At 32.2% G+C, this 17,355-nt stretch overlaps 1 protein-coding gene across 1 annotated transcript in view; it reads right to left on the minus strand.

The window, feature by feature from the left end:
- Positions 1-6,622: 6,622 nt before the first annotated feature.
- Positions 6,623-17,355, minus strand: part of LOC130445034 (protein Wnt-5b-like) — a 28,032-nt gene continuing 17,299 nt past the window's right edge. The window contains exons 3-7 of the mRNA XM_056780510.1: positions 14,719-14,899; positions 13,319-13,430; positions 13,137-13,239; positions 7,699-7,911; positions 6,623-7,616 (exon numbers count right to left, since the gene is read on the minus strand). Coding sequence (XP_056636488.1) covers positions 7,474-7,616; positions 7,699-7,911; positions 13,137-13,239; positions 13,319-13,430; positions 14,719-14,899 — 752 coding nt within the window. The 3' untranslated portion in view covers positions 6,623-7,473. The remainder of the gene's footprint in view (positions 7,617-7,698; positions 7,912-13,136; positions 13,240-13,318; positions 13,431-14,718; positions 14,900-17,355) is intronic.

Here is a 17,355-nt window from a genome sequence, read left to right on the forward strand (position 1 = left end):
ATTTTGTTAAATATGCAATTTACACAATTTTTTTTCTAAACGATTGTAAGTTTCCTGCAACATACAATACGACTCCAATTATATTTATAATAACCAAACCGCCCTCGAACTCTCTAGTGTTATCGATTGTTGGAAGATATTGCGTGATATTGTACATTATAGAGAAAATATCCAATCGAATTTCACAGATTTTTCTCGATATAAGAAGCGATCCAACAACGAAATGAATCTACACTTGTACGAGTAATTTTGTTTAAACTGATTCGTTATTTTTCAATTATATATCGTCGATTTCAAAAAAGATTTCGATAGACTAATCCACGATTCACATTTTCTACGATCCTAAGCAAGGCAAAGCAATATCGAGAGTGTGGATAGGGTTCATCCTTTGTCTATGGTGGCGATTCCAAAATTCCGTACACTTTCATATTTTTTGAATTATCAAGCAGTTTTGAGGAAGATCTATCATTTGTTCGAACCATTATGCAAAAAAATCAGCATGTACTTTCTTTTTAACTAAATAACTGCGTTTAAACGAATCATTTACACACCTAAATAAAATTCTACTAAGTTCTAGAAGGAAAAGAAATAAATAAAAAATTGTCTGGAAGAAATACAGTAAGTAAACCGCCTGCTACTGAAAAAATTTTATATACGTCGCGCGAATTCGCCGAATCTTTGGAATTTCATTGTAGCTGGACAGAAACGGCCTAGGGAACTGTTTTGCGAACTTGTTCGTAACAATATTTGAATCTCACACTGACGAAGTCAGCAACAGGTATGAAAAATCTATTATTAATTATAATATAATAATTTGTATATTAATAAAAAATAAAAATACCCCTACAACGTAATGTGCTAGATGGAATTTGTGGAACCGTTGGCGATATTCATACTGAACACACAGTTTACACTACCACTACACCAACACTCACAATTATACTGTCTGACGCGCGTTTCGACGAGACTGAAGACTGTTTACTATAAAAACACTCACAATTAGACTGTATGACCCGCGTTTCGACGAGACTGAAGACTGTTTACTATAAAAACACTCACAATTAGACAGTATGATGCGCGTTTCGACGAGACTGAAAACTGTTTACTATAAAAACACTCATAATTAGACAGTATGACGCGCGTTTCGACGAGACTAAAGACTGTTTACTATAAAAATATTCACAATTGGACAGTATGACGCGCGTTTCGACGAGACTGAAGACTGTTTACTATAAAAACACTCACAATTAGACTGTATGACCCGCGTTTCGACGAGACTGAAGACTGTTTACTATAAAAATATTCACAATTGGACAGTATGACGCGCGTTTCGACGAGACTGAAGACTGTTTACTATAAAAACACTCACAATTAGACAGTATGACGCGCGTTTCGACGAGACTAAAGACTGTTTACTATAAAAATATTCACAATTGGACAGTATGACGCGCGTTTCGACGAGACTAAAGACTGTTTAATGTAAAAATATTCACAATTAGACTGTATGACGCGCGTTCCGACGAGACTAAAGACTGTTTACTATAAAAATATTCACAATTGGACAGTATGACGCGCGTTTCGACGAGACTGAAGACTGTTTACTATAAAAATATTCACAATTGGATAGTATGACGCGCGTTTCGACGAGACTAAAGACTGTTTAATGTAAAAATATTCACAATTGGACAGTATGACGCGCGTTTCGACGAGACTAAAGACTGTTTAATGTAAAAATATTCACAATTAGACTGCATGACGCGCGTTTCGACGAGACTAAAGACTGTTTAATGTAAAAATATTCACAATTAGACTGTATGACGCGCGTTTCGACGAGACTAAAGACTGTTTAATGTAAAAATATTCACAATTAGACTGTATGACGCGCGTTTCGACGAGACTGAAGACTGTTTACTATAAAAATATTCACAATTGGATAGTATGACGCGCGTTTCGACGAGACTAAAGACTGTTTAATGTAAAAATATTCACAATTAGACTGTATGACGCGCGTTTCGACGAGACTAAAGACTGTTTAATGTAAAAATATTCACAATTAGACTGTATGACGCGCGTTTCGACGAGACTGAAGACTGTTTACTATAAAAATATTCACAATTGGATAGTATGACGCGCGTTTCGACGAGACTGAAGACTGTTTACTATAAAAATATTCACAATTGGACAGTATGACGCGCGTTTCGACGAGACTGAAGACTGTTTACTATAAAAATATTCACAATTGGACAGTATGACGCGCGTTTCGACGAGACTAAAGACTGTTTACTATAAAAATATTCACAATTGGACAGTATGACGCGCGTTTCGGCGAGACTGAAGACTGTTTACTATAAAAATATTCACAATTGGACAGTATGACGCGCGTTTCGACGAGACTAAAGACTGTTTAATGTAAAAATATTCACAATTAGACTGTATGACGCGCGTTTCGACGAGACTGAAGACTGTTTACTATAAAAATATTTACAATTGGATAGTATGACGCGCGTTTCGACGAGACTAAAGACTGTTTAATGTAAAAATATTCACAATTGGACAGTATGACGCGCGTTTCGACGAGACTAAAGACTGTTTATAATGTAAAAACGCTCACGATTAGACAGTATGACGCGCGTTTCGACGAGACTAAAGACAGTTTAATGTAAAAATATTCACAATTGGACAGTATGACGCGCGTTTTGACGAGACTGAAGACTATTTAATGTAAAAACGCTCACGATTAGCCAGTATGACGCGCGTTTCGACGAGATTGAAGACTATTTACTGTAAAAACACTCACAATTACACTATCTGACGTGCGTTTCGACGAGACTGAAGACTGTTTACTGTAAAAACACTCACGATTAAACAGTATGACGCGCGTTTCGACGAGACTGAAGACTGTTTAATGTAAAAACGCTCTCAATTGGACAGTATGACGCGCGTTTCGACGAGACTGAAGACTATTTACTGTAAAATCACTCACAATTACACTATCTGACGTGCGTTTCGACGAGACTGAAGACTGTTTACTGTAAAAACGCTCACGATTAAACAGTATGACGCGCGTTTCGACGAGACTGAAAACTATTTACTATAGAAACACTCACGATTAGACTGTATAACGCGGTAAATGGTCTTCAATCTCGTCGAAATGCGCGTCATACAGTGTAATTGTTAGTGTTGGTGTAGTGGTGTTGTAGACAGCGTATTCAGTACCCACAAAAGGTAATAACGGCTCTATGATATCTCTTCTTCATTAAGTTTTCCAATCGTATATTTCCCAATACCCAGCGTAATATTAACCGTCATCAACACTTTCAAATAAATAATTTAAAACAATGGAATATTTATTATTTATCATTAACTGTTCCAATATAAGCGATTTTACATAGTTGACTCGACCGAATCACGTTTTACAAATTGCGTTCGTCCATATTCTCACCCCGTACAATTTTTTTAATAACTCGACAACGGAACCGTCAGCGAAACTAATGTAGCCGATTCCGAAGTCGTGGGTTAGCGATAAATTGGAGAATTTGCGGTTCGACGGGGGGTTGGACGGAGAGTAAGCCCCAGAAATGACTTTTCGAAAGGGCATATCCAGGTGCTAGCTCAGTGTGCCGGTTTGCTAATGACGTCGGAGTCCGCCAGCCACATCCGTAACGCGGCGGAGAAATGGCTATAGCGATATAATCTGCTGATATACCGTTCGAAATACCTGCGGTAGCACTTCCGCCATTGTGAAAATTCATAGGTGCGATATTAGCTTCCACTACCTATTCTCGGTGTATTTCTGTTTATGTATATCTCGGATACTGACTTATAGCTTTCCCTTTAACGCTTCGTTCGTTCCGGTTTTTATTTATTCGGGTTTGATGATCATAAGGGTTGACGCTTTAACTTTCTATCCGTTTTCCGGAAAATTTTACAACGCTAAACTTCATTTAAATAAAAGAAAGTCGCTTGAATCATATCAAAAAAACGTTCTAGCTTCAAACCGACCGACTTGGAAGACCCCAAATTAACCTCAGCCCACCGAGCAACTCGTCCACAACACGTATTGAAGCCGGGTGTGCCTGCACGAGTTTACATAAGACCTTATAATAACGTGGGGCGTTTGAGGAAGGGTTTGGATGGGCAGACTAGGTTTATACTGAAGTTTTAGGGGATTACGACGTTGCTTACACCGGTCAACATACTACTGGGTATTTAGATGAAGTATGGACTGACGTTTTAACCGCATCATTCGCCTGATTCGGCTCTCTTTGACTTCTGGCTGTTTTCGCATCTCCGAAACTGGTTTTAACCGAGTATTTTCGACGAAACTAACTTTGTTTGTTCGTTACAATCGAGTTTTGTTGATAATTTTTCTTAATCGAACCAAATCGACGCGATACAAATCACGATAAAACTTTTGTAATATCGTCGAACGATATTTTTCACTCGAGTGACATTAATCCCGAAATATCCAGTTCTAATCCTCGATGTCATATTTCTTTTCGTAAAAACTTAACGGGAAGTCTCCGATATACAAAATTGACCTTTATTGGTTTTTTACTTTATTACTATTTGTAAGTGAGGGGCCGATATTGGAAATTTGTGTTTAACGACACTCCAATATGGCGACTGCACTGCAGAACGGGATATCAATTTGGGATTGTAATTTTTTTATGCAGATTTTTTTATTAAACACCCTCGGCAATAACATAAAGAAATTTCCATTTACGTTAGAACGGATTTCATTTCGATTTGAAATCAATAAACTGTGTTTACGAGGGTTTTTTTGTGAAATTTCATGATTATATTAAAAAAAATTTTATCTAGTAAACATACGTAACATAAATAACTTTTATTTCACACCGTATACTTAAATAGTCTGAAGCTACAACAAGATTTCCAATCAAATACAAAATTCTACATGTTTTTGATTTGTATTAAAATTTTACACACCTTTCAAACTCTGAGTAGCTGTTGAAACGATTTGAAAATAAAATATTTATTGAATTATTTCATTACCGCCATCTATTGGTTATAATAGATTCTAATTATTTATTTGTAATATAGGAATCTGTAATAAAGTATTTATTTCAATTTGTAGAAAAGGGTTCTGACTAATAGATGGCGGTAATAGTTCGACACCATATTTTATCCAAAGAATAAAATTTTCAAATGAGATACACCAAGTATTTTATTTTTATTTATTGCAAAATCAATTAATTCGATTCCTTGTCGCTATTAACTGGATGTTATAAAAATTACCTGTAATCGCAGAGAGAAATCGGTTTCAAGAAAATGTCACAGATGGCGATTGTAGCTTGCCGCCATTTTCTATCCAAACTAACCAAAATTTTTAATTAGTTATACAGTATTTTTCCAGTTTTAACTCTGTTGGATACTAGATTTTATTTGCTTCTACAATAATTAGTCAAATAATATCTTATTTGCCACTTTTTGAATGTTAAAAACTCTAATAATTATTAGCTAACCACAGATACCTTAGAAATTAGTTTGAAACTATTCTCATAGATGACGCCTACATCAAAGTTGATTAAAGTTTCTAAATTGAAGTAAAGTGTTAAGCTCAAACATTATAACATACTTCCTTATTGTTTACTGAAAAAATTCATTTGATAATTTGTTATTTCCTATCTATTGATTGGAAATAATATAGTTACAGATGTTAATGTAATCAGTTTTACAAAAGTGTCATAGATGGCAGTTGTAGTGTTACGTCATTTTTTATCTGAAAGTTTTATAACTTTTTATATCTAAATACAATATTAGTGGAGATATTTTATCATTATTCATTTTGCGAATAATTTAGTCAAAATTTGTTATTGCAATATATTGATTGTATAATATTCCAATAATTTAATTATAATAACCTGTAATAACATTCAATTGCTGGCAATCAGTTCTAACACGGTGTCATAGATGGCGGTTGTAGCTTCACGCCATATTCTATCCAATCATGATATTTATAATATTATTGCTGAATTTGGAGAAAATCCATTTAATAAATTGTTTATTGCTTCAAATTTCATATTTATTTATAATAATATAGAATTTCATAGATGGGGGTTGTTGTTTTACGCCATATTTTATCCAAATTGTAACTACAGTATTTCTCAAATTTGAAAATATCACATTTCTATGAATTGTTCATGCCTTTTAATTATAATTCTTAGTTAAACTGAACATTATAGATGGCGGCTGTGAATTTACGCTATATTTTATCAAAAATTAATGAAGTTTTGAGTTTCAAATAAAATATTCGTTAAATCTAGAAGTTCTAGGGGTGTTTTATTTCCGCTAGTTTCCAAACAATTTCGAAATAATGGAAATAATCCGAAGAGTTAGTACTGGAATGAGATTACAGTTTTCTATTTAGTTTAAAAAGAAGAAAACTATAGTCATTAACAGTTTGGACAATTGAGACTATTATAGTTACAGATAGTGCATATCTTTTGAATGTAAAAAACCATAGATAAGATAAATGCCTCTATTTCTCTCTCAGCAATTGTTGATTTCAACAAGATCCCTCTCTATATTTGATATTTAATCTATGTGGAAAATTCGAGTAGCTGAAGGATTGAGGTTATGATTATTAATAATAAAAAACTGTTTGAAATATAAACAAGTATATTACGAATTTCAACAAATAAATAAAAAATGATACAGTCTTAAGTACTAGTTGTACAAATTTATCTTAATCTAATTTAAATTACATCTTACGATAGATATACAAATAAATGAAATATCCCCTGTACATCCGCCATTCTATAGAAAAATGAGGGTGACTCTTAAATGAATTAAATTATGGGTAGATGTTTGGAAATGAGACCACAAGATTTTTGGTAGTAAAAAACCGAAAAATATATATTTTTAGTAGTTTTTTTCATTTTTAGTTATAAATAAAAACGAAAGTGTCGAAATTTTGGTTTTTAAACATTTTGTCAAAGTGCGTTAGAAAATAAATGAAATAAGAAAAGTATTGAAAATACCAAACTTATCAAGCACTCAGAACCTAATCTAAAATTTCATCCAAGTACGTCAAAAAATTATTGAAATTTTGAATTTAGCCGAAAAAATACACAAAACGAAAAAAAATACTAGAAATATCAATTTTTCTAACCAAAAATAGAAAAATAATAACCAAATTACAAGCTTAATTCGATTTTATTTCTCCAAAACACTAAAATCCAATAATTTAAACGATGTTTTACTTAAAAATTTACAAAAAAATACAACTCACTCGACAAAAAACGTACATTAAATTGTATAAATAATTTATGTTTGACATTTCGACCCTTACTGAGGGTCGAATAAACTCAAAATTATTTAGCACGCCACTGATAATTATTCCATTTTGTTTTCATTTATATATGGGAAAGAGAATAAAAAAACTGAAATGTATACTCACAGTTGAATTAATTAATATAGGAAACAAATATCCATAAAATTTAACAAATTTCATTTGCAAGTATGTATTTCCGTAGATCGCACACAAGTTCTACACTGCACTTTACAACACCACTCGAATTTACATTGACATCTTTCTTTAATCACACTTTTGATAGTATTATAACCACGACCACAACACATCAGGTTACAACCTGAAACAAAAAAGTTTTTAATACTACCAATTACAAATTAAGTTTAGAAAGAAAAACGAATGTAAAAAAGTAAATACCCTACCGTCTATATCAGGCGATGTCCTGTTACAAACTCGACCTTGAGTACCCAAAGATCCAGTAACTTCATCTTTGATGCAATAATTGGGAGAATCTTCTAAATACACTAGATCGTACGACGTAGGAATGGTAACTTGAGGGTCTCGCAATTGAAGACGTCCTCTACGATTTACTCTCACTTCTGTTGCTCCGTCATATTTATCTTTTAAATAATCACCTTAACATATGAAATTACATTTAGGTTACGTTGTTGTATTAACGACGCCATCTATAGGTTTACTTTTCAAATAATATCTTTAGTAATATAGGATAAATTCATCAACAGTTTTTTTTTAAATATATGGTAAAAAGGAAAAAAAGAAAAAAATTACACGTATCTGTTTATTTTTAATTAATTATTAAAAACCGTATTAATATAATTTACAATATATTGTTTTTGTTCTACTATCGCCATCTATCTTTTACTGAGTTATCTATAGCAATATTACATACTGGTTGGGAAACAAGATATGGTTGACGAGTTTTGGGAAATATATGACAGATAGTTGATTTCAGAAAGAAGCAAAATTGTTAATAATTAAGGTCAACATCATGATTATTTTTATTAATTTCAATAATAAAGTCATTAATGATTGCAACAATCATAAACGATGTAGTAATTTTACAAGCGCCATCTTGGTATGTTCTATGAATATAGATTCGTTATAATACGAAAATAGTTGAGTTTTTAATTCAATAAAGGTGTGTTTATTAATTATTTAGAAAAAAAACTGAAAAATATAAATATTTGTTAATAATATAACCATATCATAGAAAATTTAATATTGTCGTATTACTCGCGCGCCATCTTTCATTGACTTACATATCAATAATCTTCCCATTTATGAAGTTTTCTTCTATAGCACTAAATAAGTAAGAAATTTCTACACGTCTTACACAATGGGTGATTAATTGACTATATTTCTGATACAAAGCGACGATATTTGAATTTCAAAAGAGTCTCAACTATTCTTAACATTGAACTAAAATGCATTTGAGTGGGAAGCTGCAAATCATAAGTACATTTATTTACACGATGAACAAAGTGTTAACATTGTAACAGCAACCCTTTTAAGGCATGCAATCAACAACTTCTTGAATGTGTTATAATATTGTGTGCAGTCGGAACATAAAGTAGTTTCTTCGGGTATATACAGAGTGTTAAAATGAATATTTGTCTAAACATTAAATCTGTCAAAAAAATAAAATGATATATATTAGTTTTTAATAAGTTTCATAGATGGCGTTGATAGATAAAATATGATATTTTTAAAAAGGGTATTTTAATTTTATTTGGTTTAGAAACGATATAAATTTGGAAAAAAATCGAATATTAGTATTATAATAATAACAGTACGTATAATTGTATTTCTTATATTATTGTTGATTGTTATAAAATTCCGTACATAGAGGGCGCTTATTGAACGGAATGAGCTATCACCTTTAAGTGTTTAATAAAAATCCATTAAAGTACCATTTAGATACCGTTTATTTAGTGTTATAGACCTGAAAGTTTTTATTTTATTACAACTCTAATATGAAAATTTTTGAACGGTACACCTTGTCGTTAGATAAGAATTTTCTTTCGTATGAATAGTTTTACAGCTAACGACGCGAGCTTCAGTCATAAACAGTCTATTTTACGATAGAGTTGAATGTTTATTTTTTTCTTAAAGTCGAAAGCGCGTTTGTCGGCTGAAGGTATTGTGACTTGTAATTACTAATGGCTAATAAAATTTACAAAAGAAAAGTGTACAATTAAAAAATATGACAGTGAGAAATCGTTAACGAGACAATCATTTTTCACCCCTCTATGATTTATGAATTATGACACAAAATGGCCGTTTTGAGAAGCTTGACGATTCAACGGGTCAGTACTTTTGCAATCATCCTCGTATGTATGTTCACGTGAAAATTTTTCAAAGTAAAGCAAAAAACTGGGTTATTTCGATATTCTGAAACGACTTTTCCTAATAATTTACATAACAAATCAGTATTTTATGAATATTATTACAAGACAATTGGTTTTACTAAATTATTAGCAAACGTAAATTCAAACACACCCTATAACCGCCATTTTGTTTATTTTAACCTTAAAAATTCATATCTATTCAATGCTAAACAGTTTGACTCGCAGTATAAATAGCAATTGTATTATTATAAAGCCTTTCCGCACGATATTCTTCATTAAAAAGTTTCCTTCAAATCTGTAATAAGAGATTAGTTGAAAGTATTATAAAAAATGAATTCTTAGTTTTCCGTTGTTTGTCGTCGGTGTCAATATCAACAATCGTCATTAAATTACCATGTCACAATACTGAGTCTTGTTAACATGCAAAATACGGGAACTTCGTGTGAGGCCTAAACAAATTATTGTCTACAAACATTTTATCGATCCAACGGACCAAACCTACTCAAGTGAACGACACTGTCCCATCTCTAGTTAAAATTTATTCGGTCGACTTTAAACAGTGACATTCGATTTTCGACTAGACAGTATTTAAATGAAAATAATTATTACTATAATAGTAAATTTGTTTTCGAAATTAATTACGCAAAATATATTGTATAGTGTATTAATTAATCTGTGTCGAATTAACTATCTTTTTTATTAGTCGTTTTATACGGTATTGGAAAAAAGTATTTATTGTTAAACGTTATCTGTACGAATATACGAGGATTATACGAAAAGTTTTGCGCTTCACAATGAAATTAGACTTTTTACCATTTTTATTTTTCTATTTAATCTATTTTTGATTATAAACACTTTCCAATCTTTCCAAGTTGTATTTGAGCCCTTTTTCTCAAAATAAGTGTTTACGTATGTGATGACGTCCTCGTCTATTGAGGTTAGGAAACGGGAAAAAATCGCTGGGATGTAAATCTGGTGTATACAATGGACTTGCAGTCAATTTGAAGTACAAATCTGTCTTGTAAGTGAAACTTTGAGGTTAGAAAACCGGGAAAACATCACTGGGAGTTAAATATGATATATACGATGGATTTGCAACCAATTTGAAGTGAAAATTTGTCTTGTAAGTGAAACTTTGAGGTTGGGAAACGGGAAAAAAATCGCTGGGAGTTAAATCTGGTGTATACAATGGACTTGCAGTCAATTTGAAGTACAAATCTGTCTTGTAAGTGAAACTTTGAGGTTAGAAAACCGGGAAAACATCACTGGGAGTTAAATCTGATATATACGATGGATTTGCAACCAATTTGAAGTGAAAATCTCTCTTGTAAGTGAAACTTTGAGGCTGGGAAACGAGAAAAAATCGCTGGGAGTTAAATCTGGTGTATACAATGGACTTGCAGTCAATTTGAAATACAAATCTGTCTTGTAAGTGAAACTTTGAGGTTAGAAAACCGGGAAAACATCACTGGGAGTTAAATCTGATATATACGATGGATTTGCAACCAATTTGAAGTGAAAATCTCTCTTGTAAGTGAAACTTTGAGGCTGGGAAACGAGAAAAAATCGCTGGGAGTTAAATCTGGTGTATACAATGGACTTGCAGTCAATTTGAAGTACAAATCTGTCTTGTAAGTGAAACTTTGAGGTTAGAAAACCGGGAAAACATCACTGGGAGTTAAATCTGATATATACGATGGATTTGCAACCAATTTGAAGTGAAAATCTCTCTTGTAAGTGAAACTTTGAGGCTGGGAAACGAGAAAAAATCGCTGGGAGTTAAATCTGGTGTATACAATGGACTTGCAGTCAATTTGAAGTACAAATCTGTATTGTAAGTGAAACTTTGGGGTTAGGAAACCGGGAAAACATCACTGGGAGTTAAATCTGATATATACGATGGATTTGCAACCAATTTGAAGTGAAAATTTGTCTTGTAAGTGAAACTTTGAGGTTGGGAAACGGGAAAAAAATCGCTGGGAGTTAAATCTGGTGTATACAATGGACTTGCAGTCAATTTGAAGTACAAATCTGTCTTGTAAGTGAAACTTTGAGGTTAGAAAACCGGGAAAACATCACTGGGAGTTAAATCTGATATATACGATGGATTTGCAACCAATTTGAAGTGAAAATTTGTCTTGTAAGTGAAACTTTGAGGCTGGGAAACGAGAAAAAATCGCTGGGAGTTAAATCTGGTGTATACAATGGACTTGCAGTCAATTTTAAGTACAAATCTGTATTGTAAGTGAAAATTTGAGGTTGGGAAACCGGGAAAACATCACTGGGAGTTAAATCTGATATATACGATGGATTTGCAACCAATTTGAAGTGAAAATCTCTCTTGTAAGTGAAACTTTGAGGCTGGGAAACGAGAAAAAATCGCTGGGAGTTAAATCTGGTGTATACAATGGACTTGCAGTCAATTTGAAGTACAAATCTGTCTTGTAAGTGAAACTTTGGGGTTAGGAAACCGGGAAAACATCACTGGGAGTTAAATCTGATATATACGATGGATTTGCAACCAATTTGAAGTGAAAATTTGTCTTGTAAGTGAAACTTTGAGGCTGGGAAACGAGAAAAAATCGCTAGGATCTGAATCTGGTGTATACAATGGACTTGCAGTCAATTTGAAGTACAAATCTGTCTTGTAAGTGAAACTTTGAGGTTAGAAAACCGGGAAAACATCACTGGGAGTTAAATCTGATATATACGATGGATTTGCAACCAATTTGAAGTGAAAATTTGTCTTGTAAGTGAAACTTTGAGGCTGGGAAACGAGAAAAAATCGCTGGGAGTTAAATCTGGTGTATACAATGGACTTGCAGTCAATTTAAAGTACAAATCTGTATTGTAAGTGAAACTTTGGGGTTAGGAAACCGGGAAAACATCACTGGGAGTTAAATCTGATATATACGATGGATTTGCAACCAATTTGAAGTGAAAATTTGTCTTGTAAGTGAAACTTTGAGGCTGGGAAACGAGAAAAAATCGCTAGGATCTGAATCTGGTGTATACAATGGACTTGCAGTCAATTTGAAGTACAAATCTGTCTTGTAAGTGAAACTTTGAGGTTGGGAAACGGGAAAAAATCACTGGGATCTAAATCTGGTGTATACATAATGTAAACAGCCTACAAAACAATACGAAGAATCAACCGGCACGTACAAGACGCATCCGCCAATTTTTAGCATCGACTAAAATAATTGAACAGGATCGGCTCAAGGTTTATATCAGAGGGTGATTTAGATCGAGATAAGTTTCCTTTATGGACGTGGAAAAGTTATTTGGCAGCTAAATTCGTTTTTTTTTATTTAGAATTTGTTAACTGAAGCCGGCCCTGTAGACGAAATTCTCATTTAAATAAGGTTAATATATAAATATATGCAAGTTCAGAACCAAACCAGTTGTACCTTTACGATGATGAGTATTTTGAGATGAGCGGATAATAAATTTGAAAAATAAAAAAATTAAATATCGGAATTTGCACTTACCGATTTCTCTGAAGGTCGCTAGTTGTTGCCAACAAGTTATTAGAGAACAGGAGCCAGATACGCCGTGACATTTACAAGTTACTTTCGATTTCTTTATAACTGCCTGAAAATAAATTCGAATTATATTTTTTCTTCGTACAAATGACGTTGTACGTGATTAAATTCGTTGTTTTTATATTTACCCTGCGTCCCGCCTCGTTATTATGTAAATTCATAAGGATTCTTCCTTGTTCTCTAGTCCCTCTTTTATATTTCCTTTCCTTTTCCCTTACGTCCACAAAACTTTGCGTGAACCTAAACATATAGAATAGCCCTCGTATAAACGTTTATTTTTTGTTCCAAGAATTTTGTTCGAAGTAATCAACTACGCCACTGACCGACTGAGATTTAACCAGCCTTCTGTGATTCAAGTTTAGCGATTTGTTTCGGTAATAATATGACGTATAGTCTAGGGTGGACATGACATTTATTATAGGGGGCGCTTAACCGTATAAAATCTGTAATACTAAGAGATTTTCAAATATACCGTGATTTATTATATTAAAGTGAATATGACACAATATCGGGATGATTTAATGCAATAAGCAGATAAATGAGATCGAACAATTTATTGAAGCTGTTATTACAGAATGAATAATCTTTTCAAACTATAGGTTAAGTTTTGTAGTTAATTACTTTTGGAAAAATAATGAAATATGAAGCAACAGTTTCTAATTAAACTAAGCCTGTACTAGGTATAAATAGAAGTAAATTAATTTATAATTAATCTCGTCTTTTCATATGTTTTACTTTTTAATGTAGTGCCAAACCCTATATAGTATGAATTATAAAAAATAAACTTTGTTTTACAGTCAATTATTTAAATTCGTCCTAAATACAATCAATTCTACTAAATATTTTACTTACTTATGTTTATTATTTTGTTATTAATTAGCAATTTGATATCACTCATTATAAACACAAAAAGTGGGGTTATTGGAGCCTGTCATTTTGCTAGGATGAAGAAAAATGTATTTCCCTAACATTTAATAGATGACGCTACGTGTCTATATTATTTTAATTAAAAGTTTCTTTATTATATAACCCAAATATTTTTAAAATTAATTTAGTATTAAACTAAATTCAATATTTAGCCATTTGTTCCATTAAAAACAAAACTTGTAATCCTGTTAGAATAAAGAGATAAGTAATTACTACCGCTATCGTTTAATAGATAGCGCTACGTATTTTATTATTTTAATTAAAATTTCTTGATTTTATTATCGAAATTCTTTCTATGTAAGGACTTTTAATATGATGTTTTTATTTTTTTAATGCAACGTCAACTTCAATTTTGTTAAATTCTTATATCTTTTCTTATTTTATTGTAATTAGTTTTTTGTTTTTAAGGGACAATTTCTGATAGTTCTGATAGATGTGAATATTTATTATTCCATACGACTTTTTTATGGATTTTTTTATTTTTACGTACAATTTTCTTGAAATATCTCGTGAAACGTGAAACAAAATGGACAAAAAATGGCGTCATATACGAGAACATATGTCATACCCCTATCAATATATATATAGAGGCAAAACTCACTTATAACCGTATTCTAAGTTATCTCCGCATCCACCCCATACCCAATCTTTTTTTAAATCTTTGGGGCGGTTCATTCTAGAACAACCACAAGATGACAATTGACCGTCTCGACATGCTCTTGATACTGCATGGACTACACCAGCTGATGCCAAAGCATGCGCAAAAGCGGTTTCTCTACTAGCTGAAATAATTAGAAAAATAACAAATAACATGAATGGAAATATTTACAGTAGAATCAAAAAACAATAAAATAGAGGCATATAAAAAGTTATATTTGAAAATATTACAAAATTAACAGTTTTTGTGTTTATTTACATTACGTTGAAATTAGAGTACAAGGTTGAGCAACGTTGCCAGACGTTATAAATAGTATTCAGATTACGGGATTGAGAATGACATTTAATATCATTATTTTTATCGAAAAAAAAGTTAAATCAAAATGTATTTTATACTTGGGAGTATAAAGACACAATTAAAAAGCAATTTTTATAAGGAGTGTCTCGTAAAACCGATAGAAAACGAGATAACAACGGTTTTTAGTTACACATAATCTCGAATACCTAAAATTACACACAGAAAAAAGTTTCGGAACATTTTTGGAAAACTAAATTTTACTGTACTTATAAGAATAAGATTCGACGTGAAAAAAAAAAAAAAAACATTTTGATACGCCTTACGTGAAGATCAGATGCGCTGAAAGCGATTGGAAACTCATTTCATGAATCAGTGAACGTGAATCAGAGCAGACAATGGATTTGTATTCCGGATATTGATTGATTACTGTGTAATTTACATTTTTTATTACCCTTAACGGTTGTCAAACTTTATTAAATTAACGTCCATGAAGTTTGAAGTGCTAATTTAGCGTCCAAATAGGATTTATCTCAACAAGAAAATGTACGACTAGAAATACGGTGCGAAATGTTGAATTCTCTATCCTATGGGGTTTTTCCTATGGTTACAAACACGCAGAACGTGAAGAAAATTTATTTTTTTGATATATATGATGTTCAATAGTGGTTACTTTTTGTTTATAAAGCAAATTTAAAGTCTTTAACGACGGAATTTTGAAAATGACAGAACAAAAATTATTGTTTTCATTGACAAATGTCATTTCCATCGAATATGACATCTGTCATTATCTATATCGATTTTTTTGAGTCGAATAGAGCGTTTCTAGGTTATAACTGTTTCATAAAAATAATCGATTTAAAGACTTTCAAATAATTAAGTTACGAAAAATGCATAGAACAAATATTGTGTCGGTTGTGTCGCACGATTGAACAGATAAGTAAATATTAAAAAACTTTCAAGAATATACAAAGTGTACTCAGCTTTTAAATCAATTTTCTAATAATTCCTCGCGAGTAAAATGTAAATAAAAATGATGTACATCCTTTAAAATCCATAGATATATATTCGTAACTCATGAATATTTATTTATATTGTTATTTTGTAGACATTTAAATCGTGAAACTTATTGTAATAAATATAACAAAGAAAAGATCGTACTTGTGGTAAAAAGTGACCTACTTTCGAAAAGCGGCTGTTGTCTCACGTTTTTTATTGAAAAAATCGACATTATTACTTTTAGAATGAAAAAATCTTACGTACAGGTTGTCCTAATAGAAATTATAAAATAGTCTCGAATAGAACCGGAGTTTGTACGTTCGAGAATCGAATTTATATACAAAAAAAAAAGAAAAAATGTATTTAGGGAGAAAAATAATGACATTTATCGTTTTTTTTTTACTTGTACGTGTATCTAATAGTACAAACTTTAGAGTATTTAACCACGTGAAGGAAATGGGGGAGAGTGAAAAAAAATGTACTGAACAGTTATTTCAATATTGTTACGAACTCGTCCACGACATATAGCGTAAAATCGGTCCTGTACGGCTATAATTAACGTCTAAAATTTGACAAATACATCGTTTAGCGACGTTTATTGATTATAGAAGGTGCTCCAGCTCATCCTGTCCACAACCATCTCCAGAAAAAGCTGACAGACACTCTAAAGTAGGAAGAGACGAACCCAATAGAAAAGAAGACGAATTCCTGGAACAATCTACAGGAATCGAAACGCGTTTTTCTTTCCAGAGAAGATCTGCTGGATGTATCAACACGATTCCTCAATGGACACTTGAAGACTTTAGACCAGAGCACGAAAGGAGCTTAAGTTTGTCGATTTATTTCGGAAACGCTTAAATTTAGACACGTTCCAAACGGGAAAATCAATTTAAATCCAAATGCGAGTACGGCGAAACTAATAAATCTAATACTTCGGCTGATTAGATCATTTATGAACGTCGAGAACTTCCCCTCGGAGTTTTGCGCGCAAATTTACGTCTACTAGTAGATTTTCCGATTTTTCTACAAGGAAAATTCTCCATAAACATCTACATTTTCCTCTATTGAGCGGGAAATGTCAATCGTGACTACATTATCGAAGGAACGCACTCTATAAATCTCTGAAGAAAGCGCTTTATAATCCTTTGAAGAACGCGCTTTATAATACTTTGAGGAACGCGCTTTATAATCCTTTGAAGAACGCGCTTTATAATACTTTGAGGAACGCGCTTTATAATCCTTTGAAGAACGCGCTTTATAATACTTTGAGGAACGCGCTTTATAATC

This window comes from Diorhabda sublineata, chromosome 6, assembly GCF_026230105.1.
Source record: "Diorhabda sublineata isolate icDioSubl1.1 chromosome 6, icDioSubl1.1, whole genome shotgun sequence".
Classification (NCBI taxonomy): Eukaryota; Metazoa; Arthropoda; class Insecta; order Coleoptera; family Chrysomelidae; genus Diorhabda; species Diorhabda sublineata.